The sequence below is a fragment of the Salmo trutta genome, chromosome 17 (genome assembly GCF_901001165.1).
Source record: "Salmo trutta chromosome 17, fSalTru1.1, whole genome shotgun sequence".
NCBI classification, from domain to species: Eukaryota; Metazoa; Chordata; class Actinopteri; order Salmoniformes; family Salmonidae; genus Salmo; species Salmo trutta.
Genome location: NC_042973.1, coordinates 43,146,997 through 43,173,821, shown reverse-complemented (window position 1 = coordinate 43,173,821; position 26,825 = coordinate 43,146,997). Strand labels below are relative to the sequence as shown.

General features: G+C 43.9%; 1 protein-coding gene across 4 annotated transcripts in view; it reads left to right on the top strand.

Moving 5' to 3' along the window:
• The first annotated feature begins 6,205 nt into the window (after positions 1 to 6,205).
• LOC115152232 (dual specificity tyrosine-phosphorylation-regulated kinase 4) overlaps positions 6,206 to 26,825 on the top strand; it is a 34,715-nt gene continuing 14,095 nt past the window's right edge. For 2 of the 4 annotated variants that reach the window (XM_029696873.1, XM_029696872.1), the window contains exons 1-2: positions 6,206 to 6,327; positions 7,035 to 7,107. In XM_029696873.1, coding sequence (XP_029552733.1) covers positions 6,296 to 6,327; positions 7,035 to 7,107 — 105 coding nt within the window. In that variant the 5' untranslated portion in view covers positions 6,206 to 6,295. Of the gene's footprint in view, positions 6,328 to 7,034; positions 7,108 to 24,232; positions 24,818 to 26,825 lie in introns of those variants that run through there. The other 2 variants (XM_029696875.1, XM_029696874.1) reach the window with 1 other exon arrangement.

The following is a 26,825-nucleotide window of genomic DNA, read 5'->3' as shown; positions in this document are numbered from 1 at the left end:
AACACGAAGCAGCAGTAGTGCTAATGTTCTTCATGTTGAGTTGGCTATGATGGAGGAGGAGAGAAACACGAAGCAGCAGTAGTGCTAATGTTCTTCATGTTGAGTTGGCTATGACGGAGGAGGAGAGAAACACGAAGCAGCAGCAGTGCCAATGTTCTTCATGTTGAGTTGGCTATGACGGAGGAGGAGAGAAACACGAAGCAGCAGTAGTGCTAATGTTCTTCATGTTGAGTTGGCTATGATGGAGGAGGAGAGAAACACGAAGCAGCAGTAGTGCTAATGTTCTTCATGTTGAGTTGGCTATGACGGAGGAGGAGAGAAACACGAAGCAGCAGCAGTGCTAATGTTCTTCATGTTGAGTTGGCTATGACGGAGGAGGAGAGAAAGACGAAGCAGCAGTAGTGCTAATGTTCTTCATGTTGAGTTGGCTATGACGGAGGAGGAGAGAAACACGAAGCAGCAGTAGTGCTAATGTTCTTCATGTTGAGTTGGCTATGACGGAGGAGGAGAGAAAGACGAAGCAGCAGTAGTGCTAATGTTCTTCATGTTGAGTTGGCTATGACGGAGGAGGAGAGAAACACGAAGCAGCAGCAGTACCAATGTTCTTCATGTTGAGTTGGCTATGACGGAGGAGGAGAGAAAGACGAAGCAGCAGCAGTACCAATGTTCTTCATGTTGAGTTGGCTATGACGGAGGAGGAGAGAAACACGAAGCAGCAGTAGTGCTAATGTTCTTCTCAAACCAGCACCAGTTTGGGGTCCTGACATTTCCATTTGTGAATTAAAAACCTTTTTGTTACCAATCCATGGCTACAGTTTGCTTCAATCACTTTTTAGTTAAAACATTCTATTTAACTAGGCAAGAACAAATTCTTAATTACAATGACAGCCTACCAGGGAACAGTGGGTTAACTGCCTTGTTCAGGGGTAGAACGACAGATTTTTACCTTGTCATCTCGGGGATTCGATCCAACAAACTGTCGGTTAACTGGCCAAACGCTCTAACCACTAGGCTACCTGCCGCCCTACTGTCTGCTACCCCACTTGGGCTATCTTTGTTGTGAGACGTGCTGCGTAGCGAAAGCATCTCTGCAGTCTTGTACGTTTCTGTCATTGTCTGCCTCAGTGTAGCACTGCTGTTGCAATTATGAGAATGCAACATTTTGGTTGAAAGCGCTATGTGTTTCTGAGACACTGGAAATACTCTTCCACACACAAACACACACAAACATCTTATCTATACAGTCAATGACTCCAGGGAAGTTCCCATATTCATAGAACTCTTCCTCGTAGTTGTCTTGAGCAGCAGCATCAGGGAACTTGATGTAACTGTCTTTCAGTTCACACATAGCATTGCAGACTTTGTGGACTATTGTGGTCCCATGTGGCTCAGTTGGTAGAGCGTGGTGTTTGCAACGCTCAGGGTTGTGGGTTTGATTCCCACGGGGGACCAGTGTGGAGAAAAAAAATGTATGAAATGTATGCATTTACTACTACTGTAAGTTGCTCTGGATAAGAATGACTAAAATGTAAATGTTGGTTCACTTACAGCACAAAAATCTAGATGCCAAAAACCTCAAGGTGATCAGTACTTGTAGGGAAGGAGAGATGGACCTCCCATGAAGAGAGTCAGCTAAAAGCCTTGGCTCAAGCAAACAAGTAATGTCAGTTGCAATTTCTTTGTACATACAGAAATTGATTTAATCAAAATCCTTCTGTGGGTTACTCCTGTCTATAACCACCCTTCTGTCTGGCCTTGGTGGTGCTCTTTGATCATCATTGAAATAGTCCAGGTAATCCATTTTCCTCCATTGCCAAGGTCAACCTGGGGGCCAACATCGATTAATCTGAAGTTAAGCCTGCCTCTGGCCAGGTTTCATTTAAGCCTTCACTTAGATCTAGATTAACTCTAATCGTCCTTCTGGAAATCAGACTTTTTAAATCTAGACTGGGGCAAGCCTGAGACTATTTTAAACCATGTCTGAGAAATGCAATTTCAGTTAGACCAGTTTAAAAGTGCAATTTAGCCTAGGATTAGGCAAAATCTGTTTCCACAAAACCACCCATCAGAGCGTGACCAGATTTTTGATGAGGAGGATTAGAGCAATGAGGAGTTCACTGCAAAGAAAGTGGGAAAGGGGAAATGGGGAAGAAAACCAAAACAGCTCAGCCTCTAAGAAAGCAGATGAAAAGAGGCCTAAAAACACTGAAGAATAAAGAAAGGGATATTTCAAAATCTTCAAAAATGTTTTTAGTAAAACAGTGTATTAGTACCTATAGATGTGTTTGGCTGTGGCTTCTGTGCATTTTCCAAAGCCTCAAACTTGCAGTGCTTTCATGCACAGAAGAAGGACTAGAGATGTCAGTGGTAAGGTTTCATAAATGAGCTCTTCAGTGATTCATTTTACAATTGAGTTATCTATCTATTTTTAGCTTTACACGTACCTTATTTAGTGACAAAAATAACAAAAGTCACTTTCAGTGAATGGAAGTCTTATTTTTCTCAGTTGACATTTGTAACTCTTGTCATGGCAGTCAAACGTACAGCATGTGTTGTTGTAGCCTAGGCTTACTATACTCTCAATATACAGTATCTATGGAAACCTGAACTGTGTTCTGATGTCCCTTTGGCTTAGAGGGATAAACTTGTTTAACGGCCCTGTTTGTGAGCCAGTTGTTTGTGTCTGTAGTAGAACTCTACAAGCATTGGGCACCTTAGAGGGGCTCTGTTTGGAGTTATAGGGACTAAAGCATGTTTTGATTTCACAATCCATAGACAAGACCCATATTAAAGATGCATGCTGTGTCCATTACAGGTATTTAACTGATTTTCTTACACGTCTCTCCATCCTGGATGACAACTTTTCAGCCACAAATCGCACATAGACTGAACTTAATAACTATCTCAGATAGCCTAGCCCCTATTATTGGGATGTATAGCCACTACTGTATTATTGTCATACTTAATTTATTGTAGTGACTGCATGATAAGCATGACAGGTGTTTCACTGAATTGAATCAGGAATTATCTTGATGGGGTATACTGCATCTGGTGGCAACTGCAAGGATATTGATTTCTTCAGTGGAATTGTTCAAGTAGCTTATTGGACTGTTGGTTGATGATGAGTAAACACATCAGTGACTATCAGATCATTTCCTAATAACAACAGACGTGAAGATGTATGAAGAAAAAAGTCACAGCAGGCATAGCCTACCATTGTAGATATGATCTTGTAGGCTACAGTTACTGTACATGCAGAGTGACATGGGTCATTCTTTATAATACGTTTATGACCTTGGGGCCTCGGGGAAGGACACTACCTGGTCCAAACCCAATACAGTTGAAGTCGGAAGTTTACATACACCTTAGCCAAATACATTTAAACTCAGTTTTTCACAATTGTAGTAAAAAGTCCTTGTCTTAGGTCAGTTAGGATCACCACTTTATTTTAAGAATGTGAAATGTCAGAATAATAGTAGAGAGAATTATTTATTTCATCTTTTATTTCTTTAATCACATTCCCAGTGGGTCAGAAGTTTACATACACTCAATTAGTATTTGGTAGCATTGCCTTTAAATAGTTTAACTTGGGTCAAACGTTTTGGGTAGCCTTCCACAAGCGTCCCACAATAAGTTGGGTGAATTTTGGCCCGTTCCTCCTGACAGAGCTGGTGTAACTGAGTCAGGTTTGTAGGCCTCCTTGCTCGCACACGCTTTTTCAGTTCTGCGCATATATTTTCTATGGGATTGAGGTCAGGGCTTTGTGATGGCCACTCCAATACCTTGACTTTGTTGTCCTTAAGCCATTTTGCCACAACTTTGGAAGTATGCTTGGGGTCATTGCCCATTTGGAAGACCCATTTGCGTCCAAGCTTTAACTTCCTGACTGATGTCTTGAGATGTTGCTTCAATATATCCACATAATTTTCCTTCCTCATGAGGCCATCTATTTTGTGAAGTGCACCAGTCCCTCCTGCAGCAAAGCACCCCCACAACATGATGTTGCCACCCCCGTGGGTCACGGTTGGGATGGTGTTCTTCGGCTTGCAGGCTTCCCCCTTTTTCCTCCAAACATAACGATGGTCATTATGACCAAACAGTTCTATTTTTGTTTCGTTAGACTAGAATACATTTCTCCAAAAAGTACAATCTTTGTCCCCATGTGCAGTTGCAAACCGTAGTCTGGCTTTTTTATGGCGGTTTTGGAGCAGTGGATTCTTCCTGGTTGAGCGGCATTTCAGGTTATGTTGATATGTGAAGGTGAACGGAAAGGCTGGAGCAACGAACCGCCCTTGCTGTCTCTGCCTTGTCGGTTCCCCTCTTCCCACTGGGATTCTCTGCCTCTAACCCTTTTACAGGGGCTGAGTCACTGACTTACTGGTGTTCTTCCATGCCGTCCATGGGAGGGGTGCGTCACTTGAGTAGGTTGAGCCACTGACGTGGCCTTCCTGTCTGGGTTGGCGCCCCCCCCTTGGGTTGTGCCGTGGCGGACATCTTTGTGGGCTATACTCGGCCTTGTCTTCGGACGGTAAGTTGGTGGTTGTAGATATCCCTCTAGTGGTGTGGGGGCTGTGCTTTGGCAAAGTGGGTGGGGTTATATCCTGCCTGTTTGGCCCTGTCCGGGGGTATCATCGGATGGGGCCACAGTGTCTTCTGATCCCTCCTGTCTCAGCCTCCAGTATTTATGCTGCAGTAGTTTATGTGTCGGGGGGCTAGGGTCAGTCTGTTACATCTGGAGTATTCTCTTGTCTTATCCAGTGTCCTGTGTGAATGTAAATATGCTCTCTCTAATTCTCTCTTTCTTTCTTTCTTTCTCTCGGAGGACCTGAGCCCTAGGACTACCTGGCATGATGACTCCTTGCTGTCCCCAGTCCACCTGGCCATGCTGCTGCTCCAGTTTCAACTGTTCTGCCTGCGGCTACGGAACCCTGACCTGTTCACCGGACGTGCTTGTTGCACCCTCGACAATTACTATGATTATTATTATTTGACCATGCTGGTCATTTACGAACATTTTAACATCTTGACCATGTTCTGTTATAATATCCACCCGGCACAGCCAGAAGAGGACTGGCCACCCCTCATAGCCTGGTTCCTCTCTAGGTTTCTTCCTAGGTTTTTGGCCTTTCTCAGGAGTTTTTCCTAGGGAGTTTTTCCCAGCCACCGTGCTTCTTTCACATGCATTGCTTGCTGTTTGGGGTTTTAGGCTGGGTTTCTGTACAGCACTTTGAGATTTCAGCTGATGTACGAAGGGCTATATAAATAAATTTGATTTGATTTGATTTGATAGGACTCGTTGTACTGTGGATATAGATACTTTTGTACCTGTTTCCTCCAGCATCTTCACAAGGTCCTTTGCTGTTGTTCTGGGATTGATTTGCACTTTTTGCACCAAACTACGTTCATCTCTAGGAGACAGAACGCATCTCCTTCCTGAGCGGTATGACGGCTGCGTGGTCCCATGGTGTTTATACTTGTGTACTATTGTTTGTACAGATGAACGTGGTACCTTCAGGTGTTTGGAAATTGCCCCCAAGGATGAACCAGACTTTTTTCTGAGGTCTTGGCTGATTTCTTTTGATTTTCCCATGATGTCAAGCAAAGAGGCACTGAGTTTGAAGGTAGGCCTTGAAATACATCCACAGGTACACCTCCAATTGACTCAAATGATGTCAATTAGCCAGTCAGAAGCTTCTAAAGCCATGATATCATTTTCTGGAAATTTCCAAGCTGATTAAAGGCACAGTCAATTCAGTCTATGTAAACTTCTGACCCACTGGAATTGTGATACAGTGAATTATAAGTGAAATAATTGTCTGTAAACAATTGTTGGAAATGTACTTGTGTCATGCACAAAGTAGATGTCATAACCAACTTGCCAAAACTATAGTTTGTTAACAAGAAATGTGTGGAGTGGTTGAAAAACGAGTTTTAATGACTCCAACCTAAGTGTATGTAAACTTCCGACTTGAACTGTAACACCAAAATGATTCATGACATCGACCGGAATTAGAACAAATAGACGCTAGGGAACTAATGTCACTGTGACGCCATCAGATCCGTCGTGTTTGGAGTAATGAGACATCCCCCTGGTTACGGAGAGAGCGCCATAGAACGCAACGGTTGAAGCGAGGGAGGCACGCCCCCTCTCCACAGTTCAGCTCCATTGACGCAGCGGGACCCGTCCTCACGTTATCATCATTGTTTAGGAAGTACTCGGGAGGTCAACCATGACCGTCACAGCACAGTAATATGTTAGATTTTTACCATAAGAGTAGATAGACTATGATAAACCATGAGTGCGACTAATAGATCCACGGAGAAGAGGTTAGTAGGCTAGTTGTAGCAGATGGGGACAAAATGTTTTTACATGTTATGTGATTGACTATAATTACATGTCAGATTTTTACATGACACATTTGTAACAGCGATGTGAAATTGCAATAATATCCAAATAGTCTAGCCTTGGCCTACTGTATTGTAGCAGTGGTGGCAGGTGTTGGAAAAATATGATTATAGCCAAAACAATACGTGTAATAGAAGTTGTGGACAAGAATGAGCCCATTTAGAAAGGAATGGAGAAAGGTGGGTAATGTTTTTATTTTGAAGCAGGTCTTTACCAGTGGGGGTCAGTAGTTTGCCATTGGTTTACAACAGATCCAGGCTCCCTGCTCGTAGGAGCTGTAGAGATTAGGCTATTATATACCTCAGCCTACACAAACCAAGAAAAGGGAAACCTTTCTAAAATTAAAATAAAACGAATTGGAAAACCTTTAGTTTCTCTGAGGTAAACGAGGCTGTTAAAACACCTAACATAAATATGTTATATCACAGGACATTATGTATTTCTGCCCTCACCCCCAATGGACATTTATCATTGTTACCATTGTAAATATGTATATATTATTATTTGTATTATTGTTTCATCCACTTCTCTTTAACCTGCACTGTTGGAGCTCGGAGTTTAAGATTTTCACGTTACTCTGCTATTACATCTGTGACTAATAAACTCTAATCTAATTAGTTTTTTACAGGAATGCAATGACGAAGAAGCTGGAAAATCTGATAAAGGAGAGGAATAATGTCTCCCTACCACTGATAAAAAAGGTAGGACATAAACACTGTCAGAAATGCACAGGGGAGTTTTCCAGATATTTGGCCTGTGAGTCTGCCATTACTCTTTTCAACACAGTAGGTCCTTATGTCTGCTCAAAGGACCCTAAAGCAATGGTGTTATTTCCAAAGCTTCCATTAGCTACGTTTACTTAGACTGAGCCACTGTAAAAAAAAAAACGTGGCTTGATTTTGATAGAGAAATGAGAAGGAGCTAATAGGGCTTATCTGTTCTTATTCACCCCCTTTCCATGAGCAGCTCTTTAGATCAGGAGGTTAGGAGAGGGAGGGAGGCGCAGTGGTGTGTGCAGCAGTCAATTTGGCCCACGCTCATTTAGTAGCCATTAAACAAGTGTTTAGGCTCATTGTGTGGGCTCAGCGGGCTGATTTATTCATGAACACATTCTTCCCTTGTGCCTGCGGAGTCTTGGCCCCTTGGGCTGGAAGACAAGGTGCTCGACCGTTGTGAACTCCACACTCATTGAGCATGTACTATTAGAAATGCCTACTGCCCACCAGCTGATTCTCACCTCTGCCCTCTCTACAACCTGTTTACTGTCGACAGAAAGCAGAGTAAACCTGACCCGTGTCACAAACCCGGTTAATTACATGGTCATAGAACTCTTACAAAAAAAAAATCACATTGATCTAAAGGAAAATGTGAGGTGTACCCTGCGTGCATCCATACACCTGTACGACTAAACTGAGACTTGTTATAAAGTAAGGAACATTGGGATCATTCAACTCTGGGCCACATTATTGGTGCAGCATAGCGTTCTACAGTGTTCCAATAGAGGGCTCTCTTGGCTTTCTTAGTGTGGAGAGCCCCAGCAGCGCAGGTAGGACCCTGACCTGACTCCCCTACTGACCCATTCACCTGGGCCTCAGGGAGATTCATGCGGGCCATACATCGCATCTCAACACCAGGCCAAGTTCCACTCTGGTTCCACTCTCTGCTGATTAAGTTTTTGTACAGGCCACCACTGCAATGGGAATTGACAGTCACGTGCAGGCAGGAATGACTCATTCTCTTTGAAGTGAGACAGAACAGAAAGTGTCTTCCATGCTACCTGGGACTGGGTCTATTAATAACTACCTCAACAGGATGTCAGTGTGAAACGAGGCTAAAAACAAGGAATTGAAGAACGAAGGAGAAAAATGGCTTAAGACAAGGTAGCTTATGAAGTATGAAGGGGCTCTTTTTAGATGAAGAAAAATGGTTAGAAGTGGTTAAGAATTCCTTGTTGGTCGTTTCAATCAGCCCAGAAATTACATGTAGTCAGATTGTGATAATGTGGAAAAACATTGCATATGTTCTCGGAAATGACATGAGCACCCACAAACAAATATAAATCACCCAGTCCAAAGGCACAACAGAAATATGGAAACTTCAATATGCTACTACAGTCAAGTCCTTTAACATTGTCAATCATGAATATTCATTTTAGTCATGTAAATCTAATTGTAGCACGGTGGCAGTGATACCGTTCCCTGACCTTTTTACCAGGGTAGTGCTTTGAACTTAACATTACAGCCTCAGGCTAGGATGTTTTATTAGTTGGCATTGACACTGTCAGCGTTTGTCTGAAGAACGTTTAACTTCATACTGAGAGAGACACAGTTTTTTTTTAATAAGAACCTCTTGTACATAATGAGAAATGTTCAAAAAGAACTGTTGCAAAGAAAACAGTTGTATCTTTTGAGCTTTTTAGCAGAGGCTGGTTGACTTTCAGGCTCTTTTATCGACTGGTGATGTTGTTGTTGCTGGTCTCTGTCGGCAGCCTTGGAAACCCGCTGCGGCATCACAAGACACAGGGGCATGAAGTGCCTCACTGCAGGATTTGAAATGTCAATGGTATTTTGCTGCAAAGACATACTTTCCACTGAATTATTCGATACACAGAGAAGTGCTATTACATGAAAAGACACTTTCAACACCCCAACTGCTTCATACTTAGTTTTTTTTAGTGGGTACCTTTCTACCCTGTTCTGTTTTGCAGTGGTAAAACATTTAGTGAGGGGGACCGGGTGCACATTCATAAGACTGGCTCCAGTGGATTGTGTGGCCTGGGCCATGTTGTGTGTTCCAGCACTAACGCTCAGCTCCTACTCCTAGTTAGCCCAACTCAGCCCTCCACCCCCCTGGGGACGGGCCTCCGTATGCACTGCACTACCGCCTGTCCCTGATATGGTTTCTCATCGCAGCTTTGTCCTCGGCTGACACTGGATGCTCTGAATTAAAGCAGGTCATTTAGAGAGACCTCACCTCCAGTGGATTACAGGGCTGTTTCTGGGTCAGAAAGCAGGGGGTTCACACTGTCACTTTACTCGCATGGCAGGAGCCCAGAGGGTGGAGATATAGTCAGCCGTTCTGGGTGTTGGCCTAACTTGAGGCTAAAAGGAGTTACACTCATGAATTACTTGATATCCATAAGTGAGAAACCTATACATTCCCTATCCCCACACAGGTCAGAATCACACACGTATGTATACCCACCCACCACTCATCCAAACCACTTTTTTCTCATTCAACCCACTCTCTTGCTAAAAAATGTCCTGACTATTTTCTTTCCACTTCATTTGTGGCTTAGTCAGTGTTAAGATGGAGGTGAAATGTGTCAGTTAAAGGGTCGCTGAGGCTTGTATGCTGGGTCACAGTGCCCAGCGAGCACAAAGGCTGTCAGGCTTTTTGTCACAGCTTGTCACATGGTCGAGGCCACAAACGTGTGGAGCTCCGCTGCCACCACAATGAAGCCAGTGAGCCAAGAGGTGTCCCCTCTGCAAGGGGCGACTGTTATCTGTCCCATTGTTCCACAGGGCTGTTGTCCTGGACGCTGTTTCCATGGCATGGTCACTGTGGCATCGCTGAAAGAGGACAGCTGGGTGGCTGCCCAAGTCTAATGAACATTCATATGATTTGCAGTGAATGCTGGGTAAACAGCAACCCAGGAGGGTTGTTAATTAGTGACTGGCTTTGTCGCATTAAACTCTGTTGTTCCTCAACACTGAGTCATGGTAGAGTATGCATGGTTGGATGGTAGTGCCAAAACACAACCCAGCTCCTCGATGGGGACCGGACCATCATTGTGTAATGTGTGAAGACCTGCCTGCTCAGAACGATATTAAGAATGTTGTATTTCACCTCCCTCTATTTTAGTGATTTCTGAAGAATGAAGTGAGATCTGAGATATCTGAGTTGATATCAAGAACATTATCAGACACTTTATAGCAACAACAAAAAAGCACTCCGGCAAACATAATGAGACAGAAAATAAAATAATGATTCCAAGGGCAATGTTAAAATAGCAGTGTGTTAGTCAGAAAAGGCCTTTGAGGCCATAGTGTGTCAGTATAGAGTACCACAGCATGAGTCATAACCATAAAACCTAGCAGTCAAACAAGGAAATGGTTCCAATAGTTTTTTCCACCATTTTTCCAATAGGGGATTTTAGAAACACTTAAAATAAGGGCTTTGTTTTGTGTAGGCTTACCCTGGCGTGATGTTTGAATGGCGCCTTACCCCATCTCATAAAGATAGTCATGGGGTCTTTGTTTTTAATTTTTTTAATTAAACCTTTATTTAACTAGGCAAGTCAGTTAAGAACAAATTCTTATTCACAATGACAGCCTACACCGGCCAAACCTGGGACAATTGTGCGCCACCCTATGGGACTCCCAATCACGGCCAGTTGTCAGTTGTGATACAGCCTGGAATCAAACCAGGGTGTCAAGCACTGAGATGCAGTGCCTTAGAACGCTGCGCCACTCGGGAGCCCGGGAGCTCTGTGAAGGTATCTCTGTCAAAGACCCGGCTATCGATGTGATTTGATTACACGCTTTGGAACAGCCCTTGTATTTGGCGGCTTTAGGGCCTTGAGAAAACAAGTGTACATTCCCATAGTACATTGACACATGATGTCATCGGGTTAATTCCCCCATTTGCGGTAATTGTTCTGTAATTGTTCTAATTTGAAGGGAGCTTTTCGTTCGTGTCTCACTGGTTTTGGAATACACCTTTTGTGTCCAGTCTGTGACAAAAGGGGTTAAGGGGATCACCTTACGACGTTTGTTGTGGAAGGTGACAGGGTTGTGTGAGTTCTTACATGTGAAAGACGGGCTGTCGGTGACATCATGGCGCTCGTCTTACCTGGGTGACACAGTGCTCCTCTAATTGTCACCTCTCCTGGACCATGGAGAGCGGCCAAGAATGATACAGGCTGGCAGAGGAGGCTATGATGACCACTAGTCATTTACTATACACTTGGAGCAGTAACTCATCCAATTTTTTTTTTAAACTTTTATTTAACTAGGCAAGTCAGTTAAGAACAAATTCTTATTTACAATGACGGCCTACCAAAAGGCAAAAGGCCTCCTGCGGGGGCGGAGGCTGGGATTAAAAAAATAAAAAAAATAAAAAAATATAGGACAAAACACACATCACGGCAAGAGAGACACCACAACACTACATAAAGAGAGACCTAAGACGACAACATAGCATGGCAGCAACACATGACAACACAGCATGCTAGCAACACAACATGACAACAATATGGTAGCAACACAACATGACAACAACATGGTAGCAACACAACATGGCAGCAGTACAACATGGATCGCAGCACAAAACAGGGTACAAACATCGTTGGGCACAGACAAAGCACAAAGGGCAAGAAGGTAGAGACAACAATACATCACGCAAAGCAGCCACAACTGTCAGTAAGAGTGTCCATAATTGAGTCTTTGAATGAAGAGATGGAGATAAAACTGTCCAGTTTGAGTGTTTTCTGCAGTCATTCCAGTCGTTAGCTGCAGCAAACTGAAAAGAGGAGCGACCCAGGGGTGTGTGTGCTTTGGGGACCTTTAACAGAATGTGACTGGCAGAACTGGTGTTGTATGTGGAGGATGAGGGCTGCAGTAGATATCTCAGATAGGAGGGAGTTAGGCCTAAGAGGGTTTTATAAATAAGCATCAACCAGTGGGTCTTGCAACGGGTATACATTTACATTTACATTTAAGTAATTTAGCAGACGCTCTTATCCAGAGCGACTTACAAATTGGTGCATTCACCTTATGATATCCAGTGGAACAACCACTTTACAATAGTGCATCTAAATCTTTTAAGGGGGGGGGGTTAGAAGGATGACTTTATCCTATCCCAGCTATTCCTTAAAGAGGTGGGGTTTCAGGTGTCTCCGGAAGGTGGTGATTGACTCCGCTGTCCTGGCGTCGTGAGGGAGCTTGTTCCACCATTGGGGTGCCAGAGCAGCGAACAGTTTGGACTGGGCTGAGCGGGAACCGTGCTTCCTCAGAGGTAGGGGGGCCAGCAGGCCAGAGGTGGATGAACGCAGTGCCCTTGTTTGGGTGTAGGGCCTGATCAGAGCCTGAAGGTATGGAGGTGCCGTTCCCCTCACAGCTCCGTAGGCAAGCACCATGGTATACAGAGATGACCAGATTACAGAAGAGTATAGAGTGCAGCGATGTGTCCTATAAGGAGCAGTGGTGGCAAATCTGATGGCCGAATGGTAAAGAACACCTAGACGCTCGACAGCACCCTTACCTGCCGATCTATAAATTACGTCTCAGTAATCTAGCATGGGTAGGATGGTCATCCGAATCAGGGTTAGTTTGGCAGCTGGGGTGAAAGAGGAGCGATTACGATAGAGGAAACCAAGTCTAGATTTAACCTTAGCCTGCAGCTTTGATATGTGCTGAGAGAAGGACAGTGTACCGTCTAGCCATACTCCCAAGTACTGTATGAGGTGACTACCTCAAGCTCTAAACCATCAGAGGTAGTAACCACACCTGTGGAGAGAGGGGCATTCTTCTTACCAAACCATATGACCTTTGTTTTGGAGGTGTTAAGAACAAGGTTAATGGCAGAGAAAGCTTGTTGTCATCTGCATATAAATGGATGAGAGAGCTTCCTACTGCTTGAGCTATGTTGTTGATGTAAATTGAGAAGAGCGTGCGGCCTAGGATCGAGCATTGGGGTACACCCTTGGTGCCAGGCAGTGGCTGAGACAGCCGATGTTCTGACTTTATACACTGCACTCTTTGAGAGAGGTACACAGTGTACCGTGTAGCCATACTCCCAAGTACTTGTATGAGGTGACTACCTCAAGTTCTAAACCCTCAGAGGTAGTTAGCAAACCAGGCCAAAGACCCCTCAGAGACACCACTACTCCTTAGCCGGGCCACAAGAATGGAATGGTCTACCGTATCAAAAACTTTGGCCAAGTCAATAAAAATAGCAGCACAACATTGCTTAGAATCAAGGGCAATGGTGACATCATTTAGGACCTTTTAAGGTTGCAGTCACACATCCATAACCTGAGCGAAAACCAGATTGCATACCCGAGAGAATACTATAGACATCAAGAAAGCCAGTCAGTTGATTATTGACAAGTTTTTACAGCACTTTTGATAAACAGGGCAATTGTCAACAGATTCCTTATTGTCATTTTGCACATCGGACACACACAATTTCAATGTACAATAATGAACTATCTTGGTCCCTTAATATCTGTGGCACCAAAGCCCTTCAGGGCATCCATCAGAGGACTTGGTCAAGGGCCATATAGAGGGACACTAGGCCATCATCACTCACTGCTCCATCCTCAGTTTCCTGGCTCAGCTAGGTGCTCTGTCTGGGGCAGCCAGGTCACCACCAGTGGCAAGGCTCACATGATACAGTAGGTTTTATTTAGAACTATCCAGCAATGCTGCTAGTGTCTTCAACCTCCCCACCTCACTCCGCCCTGCCACCCCTCACCCCAGCCGTAGACCTCAGTCTGAGCCATTTACCTGGAGACAGGGAGCCAGTACTCCAGGGGTCCATCTTACCTGCTTTCCCCTGCCACCTCTCACTCTCTCTGGGGCAACCGGAGCTGGACATGGGGCCATGGGCTGGCTCACATGCCCAGGAGGAAGAGCAGACCCTGGGTGAGGACGGGGATGATGATGAGGTAAGACCTCCAGGGAGCTACTGACCTACTGCGGTATGTACTGCTCACGCTGCTTCGAGCAGTGTGACATTTGGCATCGAGAAGGCAACAGCATTGCAATCTGCTCCAGTTTAGGATAATACTTTACAGTAGCTGATCGGCAGGAAATAGTGCCCCTGAGCTCATTAAATAGGTTTTGTTAGAAAAAAATCCATTCCCGATGTATATTTTTACTCTGCACATCATGGCACTATTGATCCATTTTGCTTATTTGAAGGATAAGAAATTGAAAGAACATACAGTACTGTACCTACAGTACACTTGATCTTTGCCTTGTAAAATGACTGTGTGTGTGTGCGCATGTTTTGGTGGACAAAACAAGCAGTGTTGAGATTGCAGGGTTTCTTTAATGCAATACAGAACTAACAAAATACATTCTCTCTCATTAGGCTTACAGTGTAGCCTATTGCACTCCTTTTCCTATTGCACAGTCTAGTACTTACTGTAGGCCTCCTATCGTGACCACACCCGTCCACCTACCATAATCCCATCACATTAACATCCTTACCTGCATTTCCTTAATTGCGCTCAGCTGGAGGTCATTTTACCCGCACGGGGAATTGTATTCAGGTATATTTTTAGAGTGCAGTTTAGCAGGGGCATGGCAAAGACAAGCTGAATTAATGGACTAAATCTGACTAAATCAGATTTGGCCAGCACAATGTTGCTGATATTGATTGGTTCTCATTGCACTGCTGAAACTTCTCTGCTGAGGGCGAGGGTATGGAAATGATTTCGGTACCCTATCTGTCTGCTATATTCTTGATACTGTGGATTGTTTGCATTGCCCAGGGTCATCAACAGCAAGTTGGCAGGATGCAGAGTATAGTCATGATGATGACTGTAAATGACGTGGATGCTGCATTAGGAGTTACCCATTATATTTACAGTGCGATGATGAGAATGACTCTCTCCTGTTCAGGGTCAGACCATAGATAGTTTGACACACTGCTCAGTGTGATCATGTAGGGTAAGGTGGTGGCTCGTGGTAGGTTGGGGATTTGGTTTCGAGGGATTCTGCCAGGGGACGAAGGAAATAAAACAAGACAATTCTGTAATTCTAAAGTACACTCATTCCCTAAACCAGGCCAGAGAAGGTGCTCCCTATATAGTAGAATGTGTGCCATGTTGTCTATAGTTGGCATCTATCCACTCCGAGGTTCTGATCTTTCTGTCTGGGGTTAAACCAGAAATGACAACAACACCAGGCCTCGTTAGTGTGATTAGAGGTTTTCCAGACTCCATGTATTTATTGTATGAAATATAAATAGAATATGAATCCAGTATTAGCGGGAAAGTGTCAGTACTGTGGGGATATCATTTATGTGAGTTCTGTCAGTCCAGATGGCTGGCCCTGATACCACACATTATTGACGCTACAGTGAGTGACTAGGCCGCTGGTCCACTCTGCCCACCGCCATTCTGGAGCACTTAAACACCTGCAATAAGATATTATAGGCCTAAACAGCCAGAGAGAGTAATAGTATTGATTATAATATTCTCTTAAAGTTCATATTTTGATGGCTTTGTTTTTGAGATTACTTCAATTGTATTTACTAAAAAATATATATATATTTATGTGTAATCAAAAGCCCAAAGCTGCTTATGTCTCTGTTAGGTCACATACAGTATATTTATCATTTAATGCTTATCCTTTAGTACATTAGCCTACCTACCCTCCAATTTGGTCTGTCCGGGTGAAACTTGTGTTTTTGCTTGGAGGCCAGCTTTGGCTTTCCCTGCCAAGACTGTGAAAGGCCCTTCACATGGTTAATGGGATTTGGCCTGAGCCTGATTATTCTGCAGCTCTATGTCCACAGCTTCTCTGACATGGGACACTGTGACCACAGGGCCACATTGGTTTTATGGACATAAATAAGTAGAGAGGTTCTGGTGATTGAAATGACTTTGTAACATGCTGTCAGCTACTCATCTTGATAACATCGTGCCAGCTGGGTACTCTACTAAAGGTGTCAGGAGGACTCTACATAAGTTGTTATTAGATAGGCATAGTATACAACCTTGTATTGATAAATACTTGATGATAAAAATAATGGATAACATTTACATGTACACTTTTCAGTAGGTCTCAAAGTGTTTTACATGTTGATTTCATTGAGTTCCTCGACCTCATTTCTGATGTGCCTCATACAAATTCATAGTGGTGTGTATCTGGTTACTAATACTCACACTGGCGCCATAAACAATTCTGTAAAGGGGCAACCTTATCATCACCTGTAAACGTGACCCACATCTCTCCCCCCGAGCCGTGTTGTCGCCAGGTCATTACCCAGACTCCTCCTCTGCCAAGCGTCAGGAGACTGACTGCGGTTTGTTACCTGGCGGTGGCTCGCTCACTTCGCCTCAATCGCCTGGCACCTGACTCCTATTAGGGAGCCACGACAGGCTGCAGGTCAGGGTTTCTGGCTCTGAGTCTGAGGTTTGGCCAGCTAGGCCCTGCCTGCCTGCTGTTCACCATATAAATAGAATACTTTCAAAGCTGTTCACTCCCTCCCCTCCCATGAGTCTCCTCCCTGCTTGGCTAACATCCTGACTGTGAGCTCCCGTCTATAAACCCCAGCTATCTGGGGGCCCTGCGAATCCAGCAGTCTGTTCAGGTGTTCCTGTTTGGTAAAGCTGTGTGAGGCTGCGTGAGGAGGAAACAAAGACAATGGCAGCCTCGGATGACACTTCTGCACGGCTCCAGAATGCCTGATGGCGTTAGTAGGGAATAGCAGCTGTTTCATGCAACAATAGCTGTAGTTTGATTGACATAGTCACACACGTACGTTTCCACCATGAAAGACACATTACTCATTGCAAGTACAGTATGTACTGAGTACGCAGAGACAAAATGGATCAAGATAAGTCTTCTAAGGTGGGCTCCTTTGCGAGGCAAGCTGTCATGAATGTCAGCTGAGAAACCCACTGACACGACATTATGCTGAAACAACTGCAAACTAAAGTGAGGCCTGGACTATAGCCTTAGAAGTGATGTGGTAAAATATAACTCAGATATTCTGAGTGTGATGTCACAAGTTCACAGAGTTTCTTACCTGTAGGCCTATCGACCATCTTCTGTAACATTAAGGTTAGTTTAGGCCTAGTGCCTTTAGGCCTAGTGCCTTTAAAAAGCACCGCCAGTCATCCTTCTGTAACATTAAGGTTAGTTTAGGCCTAGTGCCTTTAGGCCTAGTGCCTTTAAAAAGCACCGCCAGTCATCCTTCTGTAACATTAAGGTTAGTTTAGGCCTAGTGCCTTTAAAAAGCACCGCCAGTCATCCTTCTGTAACATTAAGGTTAGTTTAGGCCTAGTGCCTTTAGGCCTAGTGCCTTTAAAAAGCACCGCCAGTCATCCTTCTGTAACATTAAGGTTAGTTTAGGCCTAGTGCCTTTAAAAAGCACCGCCAGTCATCCTTCTGTAACATTAAGGTTAGTTTAGGCCTAGTGCCTTTAAAAAGCACCGCCAGTCATCCTTCTGTAACATTAAGGTTAGTTTAGGCCTATTGCCTTTAGGCCTAGTGCCTTTAAAAAGCACCGCCAGTCATCCTCTGGGATCTGTCCTGGTGTGGACTATGGAGCCTCCAGCTGCTGCAGTGGAGGCTGGCAGCGTGGCAGGCACCAGGATAAGATTTCATCACTGCGCTGTTTGTCAGCAAGGCGGCGGCATCCCGTGGGGCTTGCAGCAGAGTAGGTGGTGGAGGGTGAAATATGACAGCTCTAGTGGCTCTGTCTCCAGGAGACCGCAGCGGGGAGAGGCGTCAGCCGGGCCACCTGGGAACCCTATTAGTGCTCTGCCTGTGCCCCTGTCTGGCTCCACAGCCCCATGAAGAGCCCACCTGCGAGGGAGATGGATCTGTCACCTGTATTCCTCTTCCCCAAGAGGCCCCTCTCACAGGAAGCCAGCGCCAGGCCCCTGCTGTGGCAACTCCGGTTCAGGATGGGTCCCTCATCGAACCCCCTCCACACATAAGCCTCCTCCTTCCTCACCAAGCACAGCAGCAGCAGCAGCCTCCTTTCCCTGTCTGCGAGCCTGCCTGCCTGCCTGCCTGCCTGCCTGCCTGCCTGCCTGCCCATCTGTCTCCTGGACCAGAGAGAATCCCAGGCTCTGCGTGGGCTGATACAGATGATACAGGGAACCACTCTGCTCAGTCCAGCTTCTGTTCCACCTGTTCCACAATGTGAATTACCAGAGGAAGCCTTATTAAGGAGTGCTAGAAAAAAATCGACATTACCAGCGTTGCGAAGACAAGGAAAAAGGTTTTGTAAAACGAGTCTTAAGGAACAGCATCCTCCCTCTGCTCTGGGGTGATCTGGCCCTAATCTCTAAAAGAACCCCCTCCAGTTGGGTGTGGTGGGGCTGAGGTGTGGCAGCATGGAGGAGCTTCATTATGGGGGGAGACGGGACCTCGCCTGCCTGCTGTGGCTTTAACTTCCTCCAGGGCTGCTGGGGCAGCCAGGGCTGCGGGAACAGGAGGGTCCAGCCTGAGGTACATGAGGTAATTCATGGCACAGAGGGAGTTACATTGGTGGGTAAACTTTAGATGGTAAACTGAGGCTCTCTTTTCCTCAATCCCTTCATCTTTATAACTCAATCTGTTTTGATATGGTGCTATTTTCAGTCGAGTCACTAGTGATCATTTGCTTAGCAACGAAAGTTAATTTAACTGTGCTGAATGATACGTTATGTTATACATTTGGCAAATTTGCGGTGACGATGACTTTGCACAGTGACTTGATCTGCTTCAGCTAGCTATGCTTCGCTAAACCAGACTTAGTCACCTGGGTGGTAGTAGACACACTGCATAATGACTGTGTCTGTCTCCCCTATGGACTCTGGCAGATCTAAAAGTGGCTTATTTACTTGGTGTTTGATAATTAACAACATTAACATCCTTTCTGTTACAGACTGAGACATTAACAGAGTCATCTGTTGTTCAGTGTATTTACCTCCCCCATCTTTCATTTTTAAACACGTTTGTATTTACATTGTTGAGCAATACATGGCACTTTTAGTTTGATTACTAGACAATTGTAACGCTTCAGCTCAAACCATTGCAAATTAACTGTAGTTAATTTGAGTTATTTTATCGACTCCATATTTCTACTTATTGTCAGGCAATGTAGATAGGGATTTTGAACTGTGCAAAGGAAGAGATTTTAGGAAGGGGCTGAGATGATGAGGTGGACAAGGGAGGGGGGGAAACGTATTGGTGGTCAGAAGTGCTTGAACAGCGGTGTTTGATTACAGGAGATAACGACCACAGTGCTGAAATAGGAGAAGACACTGCAGCATCGCTCTAGCTTATCTCATCATTATCTGCCAGTGTGGATTTTTTGTGCTGTGATTCAAGTATTGTTTTATTATTTGGCTGACACAGGGAGCTGTGCAAGGATCCTGGTCAAAGGATTATTGTCTGATGTGTAAGCTAGTTATAACCAATATAAAACTGTCTCATCATAACCAATATGTGAGATTTTGTACTTTTCAGTCCTATTGATCAGACTCCTGTGCTATTTTTATACTGATAGGAGATACAAGTTTAGTTTTAGATGTGTAGGAGGCATATTTTGACAGAACAGTGGTAATTTCTCTGGAGGACAAGATTTCTGGCACCATGCCAGCATACTCAGAGGCACGTCAGTCTTACTGCCTTAGGAATGGAGACAGCATACATTGGGATATGAATAGATGTACAGTGGGGGGGGAAAGTATTTGATCCCCTGCTGATTTTGTATGTTTGCCCACTTACAAAGAAATGATTAGTCTATAATTTTAATGGTAGGTTTATATGAACAGTGAGAGACAGAATAACAACTAAAAAATCCAGAAAAACGCATGTCCAAAATGTTACAAAATAATTTGCATTTTAATGAGGGAAATACATATTTGACCCCTCTGCAAAACATGACTTAGTACTTGGTGGCAAAACCCTTGTTGGCAATCACAGAGGTCAGACGTTTCTTGTAGTTGGCCACCAGGTTTGCACCATCTCAGGAGGGATTTTGTCCCACTCCTCTTTGCAGATCTTCTCCAAGTCATTAAGGTTTCGAGGCTGACGTTTGGCAACTCGAACCTTCAGCTCCCTCCACAGATTTTCTATGGGATTAAGGTCTGGAGTCTGGCTAGGCCACTCCAGGACCTTAATGTGCTTCTTCTTGAGCCACTCATTTGTTGCCTTGGCCGTGTGTTTTAGGTCATTGTCATGCTGGAATACCCATCCACGACCCATTTTCAATGCCCTGGCTGAGGGAAGGAGGTTCTCACCCAAAGATTTGACAGTACATGGCCCCGTCAAATGATGCGGTGAAGTTGTCCTGTCCCCTTAGCAGAAAAACATGTTTCCACCTCCATGTTTGACGGTGGAGATGGTGTTCTTGGGGTCATAGGCAGCATTCCTCCTCCTCCAAACACAGCGAGTTGAGTTGATGCCAAAGAGCTCCATTTTGGTCTCATCTGACCACAACACTTTCACCAGTTGTCCTCTGAATCATTCAGATGTTCATTGGCAAACTATAGACGGGCATGTATATGTATTCTTGAGCAGGGGGACCTTGCAGTCGCTGCAGTTTTCCAGTCCTTCACGGCGTAGTGTGTTACCAATTGTTTTCTTGGTGACTATGGTCCCAGCTGCCTTGAGATCATTGACAAGATCCTCCCATGTAGTTCTGGGCTGATTCCTCACCGTTCTCATGATCATTGCAACTCCACGAGGGGAGATCTTGCATGGAGCCCCAGGCCGAGGGATATTGACAGTTCTTTTGTGTTTCTTCCATTTGCGAATAATAGTACCAAATGTTGTCACCTTGTCACCAAGCTGCTTGGCGATGGTCTTGTAGCCCATTCCAGCCTTGTGTAGGTCTACAATCTTGTCCCTGACATCCTTGGAGAGCTCTTTGGTCTTGGCCATGGTGGAGAGTTTGGAATCTGATAGATTGATTGCTTCTGTGGACAGGTGTCTTTTATACAGGTAACAAGCTACGGTTAGGAGCACTCCCTTTAAGAGTGTGCTCCTAATCTCAGCTTGTTACCTGTATAAAAGACACCTGGAAGCCAGAAATCTTTCTGATTGAGAGGGGGTCAAATACTTATTTCCCTCATTAAAATGCAAATCAATTTATACCATTTTTGACATGCGTTTTTCTCAATATTTTTGTTGTTATTCTGTCTCTCACTGTTCAAATAAACCTACCATTAAAATTATAGACTGATCATTTCTTTGTCAGTGGGCAAACATACAAAATCAGCAGAACATCAAATACTTTTTTCCCCCACTGTACATATACAGTGCATTTGGAAAGTATTCAGACCCCTTCCCTTTTTCCACATTTTGTTACGTTACAGCCTTATTAAAACATTTATGAATTGTTTTTCCCTCATCAATCTACACACAATACCCCATAATGACAAAATGAAAACAGGTTTTTAGACATATTTGAAAATGTATTAAAAATAAAAAACAGATACCTTATTTACATAAGAATTCAGACCTTTTGCTATGAGACTCGAAATTGAGCTCAGGTCCATCCTGTTTCCATTGATCACCCTTGAGCTGTTTCTACAACTTGATTGGAGTCCACCTGTAATACATTCAATTGATTGATTGGACATGATTTGGAAAGGCACACACCTGTCTATATAAGGACCTACAGTTGACAGTTGACATTGCATGTCAGAGCAAAAATGTAGCCATGAGGTGGAAGGAATTGTCCATAGAGCTCCAAGACAGGATTTGGGGAAGGGTACTGTGATTGACATTTTTCTGTGTTCAAGCAATTGACTGACTGAACGAATCCTCACTATCAGTACCTGCAATTTGGCAGTACGCCCAAACCTTGTTTTGAGAAAGGGATATCTCAGTTTCAAGGTCCCAGCTTAAAGAGAATAAGCCTTGTGAGGTATTGGTCTGTCACATGCATGACCAAGTATTGGTCGGTCACATGAATGAAGCAAACGTTTATGACTTTAATGATTGTCTGTATATAAGAGAACTAACAGGACTGCCCCAGGTAGAGCTCCTGATCGACATGTGTACTTAGTGCATTGAGTTGGTTGGAACCTCTCCAGCGCGCTGATAATAAACAAGGATTCATTTAAGATTAACTTTGAGTGTCCCTGTGTAAAATTTCCACGACAGTACCAAAGGAATTCTGCAGCTGGAGGAAACATGGCTCCATCTCTACGGTGAAGCATGGTGGTGGCAGCATCCCGCTGTGGGGATGTTTTTCAGCGGCAGGGACTGGGATCGAGGGAAAGATGAACAGAGCAAAGTACAACCTGCTCCAGAGCGCTCAGAACCTCAGACTGGGGCAAAAGTTCACCTTCCGACAGGACAAAAATCCTAAGCAAACAGCCAAGACAACACAGGAGTGGCTTCGGGACAAGTCTCTGAATGCCCTTGAGTGGCCCAGCCAGATTCTAGACTTGAACCCGATCGAACATCTCTGGAGAGACCTGAAAATATCTGTGCAGCAATCCTCCCCATCCAACCTAACAAAGCTTGAGAGGATCTGCAGTGAAGAATGGGAAAAACTCCCCAAATACAGGTGTGCCAAGCTTATAGTGTCATACCCAAGAAGACTCTAGGCTGTAATCGCTGCTTCAACAAAGTACTGAGTAAAGGGTCTGAATACTTATGTAAATGTGATATTTCCGTGTTTTATTTAGAAGAATAAAAAATGTCTTAACCTGTTTTTGCCTTGTCATTATGGGGTATTGTGTGTAGATTGATAAGGGGGAAAAAATGTCATCCATTTTAGAATAAGGCTGTAACGTAACAAAATGTGGAAAATTCAAGGGGTCGGAATACTTTCCGAAGGCACTGTATGTTTTGAAAAGGATAGTGAAAAAGCAACCACCGACGACAACATCCCTTGATCAATCTGCATTATTTTAAGTCCACCAGTCTTCACTTAAACCTTATTTTATGGGACCAGAATTTATCATCCTTGGCTCAATCAAATGTTCTCCACTGTAAATGAAGCCTGCGTATGCCGGTTCTGGAAGTTTTCCTTCAGAAAGGACTTGAGAGCTGCCCAGTTCCAATAGGTTTGACTAAGGGTACAGGGGTAGTAGACTGAAGGAGCACTCTCCGTCATGGATATATCATCCTCCTATAGTCCTGTCTGATTACTGGAAAGCCCTTGTTGCATAATCATATTCAACTGAATCATCTGCAGCTTTACTCCAGGCTTCCTCATTTTGTAAGGGGATGGTTTTTGTTTTCATCCGCCTCACCCTGTCTGTGATTAGTCATTCGGTCTTCGTCCCATGTTACAATGGAAAATCATCTTACACTTACATCATTGATGTTCGGGTGTGAAGGACGCCTGTTGTCTCCCACTACGCCATTGAAACACGCCGTTTCTCGGGTCAGCATGAGTTGAGGTGATTTTACTGTTCACATTTTACATTTACATTTTTGTCATTTAGCAGACTCTCTTATCCAGAGCGACTGCATACATTTCATACATTTTTTTCCCCGTACTGGTCCCCCGTGGGAATCAAACCCACAACCTTGGCATTGCAAACACCATGCTCTACCAACTGAGCCACACGGGACCAACTAGTCTTTATGTGCTGGTACATAATAATCCTCTATTGCAGCATAGGACTACTCATATTGATGATTTGTATAACCTATTATAAAAGTTGTATAACCTATTATAAATCAAGCTGTGCATTACGAGAAGGCAGGTATTATATTATATAGGCTACCTTTACGTGTTGCATCAGTCTTTATTTTGTGTGTGTGCGTGCGTGCGTGTGACAGAGAGAGAGAGAGGTAAAATCCAGCACGCCTTTACCATTGTTTGTGTCTGCCAGTGCAAACCTACAATTTCAACGTTTAACACATGAGGTCGAAAGGGGACAAAACTTCACAGGGGGGAATTAATGTTTAACATATTTACAAAAAAATTGTAACTACCCCCTGAGAGGTCTTATGCCTCAATACAGAGTCTTTATTTGTCATATAGGCATAGTCCAACATATAGATTGTGCAGCAAAGGTTCTGTGGATGGTAAATAGGTTATTTTTAGGGACAGCAGCATGTCTCAACACATCACACGACCATTTCCTGCAACGTGAGGAGCTCAGTACTGCGACTCAGTTATAGGCTACCCACAGGGATACAGTGTGCGTTTTAGCCACAGTGCCTCAGCAGTAGGCTACAGTATATTGGCTACTGTATAGTAATGTGCTCAATGGCGCACACTCACCGAGCACTATTGGATTTCAGGAGTGTCGGTGGAATGTAGGGGAGGATAGGTGGCCAAAAACAAATCTATATCGGGAAGACCCAGCTGTCAGATGCAGAAACGTGAACAGGTGGCCTCTCCAGAGACTTACGCGTGAAGGTGAATAGACTAACAGCTTACCTCTTTCTCTAATCTTCTGTTGACGACAGCAATACTGACCCTACGGTCAAAATGATGTCTATCGCGGTTTGAGATTCAGGACCCGATCAATTCGTGTTGATTCAAGTGACAGTCGCTCCTCGGTTGGACTTTCGTTGCTGACGTTTTTTTCTCCAAGTGTCAGAGAACCTGAAAGTGACGTCTGGACTTTCGAAGATGTGCTGGCACCTTGCATTTACCTGGATTTCACAGTAGTTACTTTCACGTGTAGGCTACATTGAGATTGGGATTTACTAAGGACCCAGGTGCCAAAGCAGCATGTTTCCCGAAATTAATAATAAGGTGAGGTCAATCATCCATTTTGGGTATATCCATGAATCCATTATTTATTTCTCTCTTTAGGCTACAGATTTTGACAATAATGATTTTTTTTCCAGCATTTATTTTTGTCTACTTGACTTTTATTTTATATTTTGCTTGAACATCAGAAAGTTATGTATTTTTATGTCTGAAGTCTGAAATAATAATTGTTGTTGTTTAAATTGTATGGAGATTCACTTTTGTATTCCACTTACCCACTTATTTCACAAATACAGACTATTATGATATGTATTATGAAGTAGGCCTAAACATTTTGTCCCATTTAGTAGGCTAATTTGCCTATAGGTTGTTGTGATTATCTGAGACAGTAAACATGATCCATGGCTATTTCAGTCTACACTTTATTTTATGAGTCATGGTGTTGAGATAATCTCTATAGCTTCACCATAAATAGGATCAAACATGATCAAGGACAGAAAACCAGCAACTCATTCATCCACTGTTTACAAAGTATATTAGACTTGTAATCATGTGTCATTAATTATTTGCAACATCATTGTCACATTGATATCCTAACCAGCCAACTGTACCTCAGTTAAAGTGCAACATTTTATTTGATCTGAATAGCAAAAGTTTCTCGCTCTTATTCAGCTCTTCTTGGTGGGGTTGATGCTCTCCTTTTCATGAGCAAAAAGGCTTTATTTTGACTATAGCTACTGTAAATCTTAAAACAATTATACTTATAAACTATTGAACTCCAAGACAGTTGTTGTTTGCAATTGTCAATTCAATATTTTCTTTACATGCTTTACTGTAACTGGTGTCATATGAGTCTCAGAAAATACATACTTTTGTATATATATTGTATGTGGACACCCCTTCAAATGATTGGATTTGGCTATTTCAGCCACATCCGTTGCTGACAAGTGTATAAAATCGAGCGCACAGCCATGCAATCTCCATAGACAAACATTGACAGTAGAATAGCCTTACTGTAGAAGTAGAAGTGCCTTCCTCACCATCTTAAATAAGCATGCCCCATTCAAAACATTTAGAACCAGGAACAGATATAGCCCTTGGTTCACTCCAGACCTGACTGCCCTTGACCAGCACAAAGACATCCTGTGGCATACTGCACTAGCATCAAATAGCCCCCGTGATATGCAACTTTTCAGGGAAGTTAGGAACCAATATACACAGGCAGTTAGGAAAGCTAAGGCTAGCTTTTTCAAACAGAAATTTGCATCCTGTAGCACAAACTCAAAAAAGTTCTGGGACACTGTAAAGTCCATGGAGAATAAGAGCACCTCCTCCCAGCTGCCCACTGCACTGTGGCTAGGGAACACTGTCACTACCGATAAATCCACGATAACTGAGAATTTCAATAAACATATTTCTACGGCTGGCCATGCTTTCCACCTGGCTACCCCTACCCAGGTCAACTGCCCTGCACCCCTCCACAGCAACTCGCCCAAACCTCCCCCATTTCTCCTTCACCCAAATCCAGATAGCTGATGTTCTGAAAGAGCTGCAAAATCTGAACCCCTACAAATCAGCTGGGCTAGACAATCTGGACACTCTTTTTCTAAAATGATCTGCCGAAATTTTTGCAACCCCTATTACTAGCCTGTTCAACCTCTCTTTCGTATCATCTAAGATCCCCATAGATTGGAAAGCTGCCACAGTCATCCCCCTCTTCAAAGTGGGAGACACTCTAGACCCAAACTGCTACAGACCTATATCTATCCTACCCTGCCTTTCTAAGGTCTTCGAAAGCCAAGTTAACAAACAGATCACCGACCATTTCGAATCCCACCGTACCTTCTCCACTATGCAATCTGGTTTCTGAGCTGGTCATGCGTGCACCTCAGCCACACTCATGATCCTAAACGATATCATAACTGCCATCGATAAGAGACAATACTGTGCAGCCGTATTCATCAACCTGGCCAAGGCTTTCGACTCTGTCAATCACCACATTCTTATCGGCAGACTCAACAGCCTTGGTTTCTCAAATGACTGATGTCGC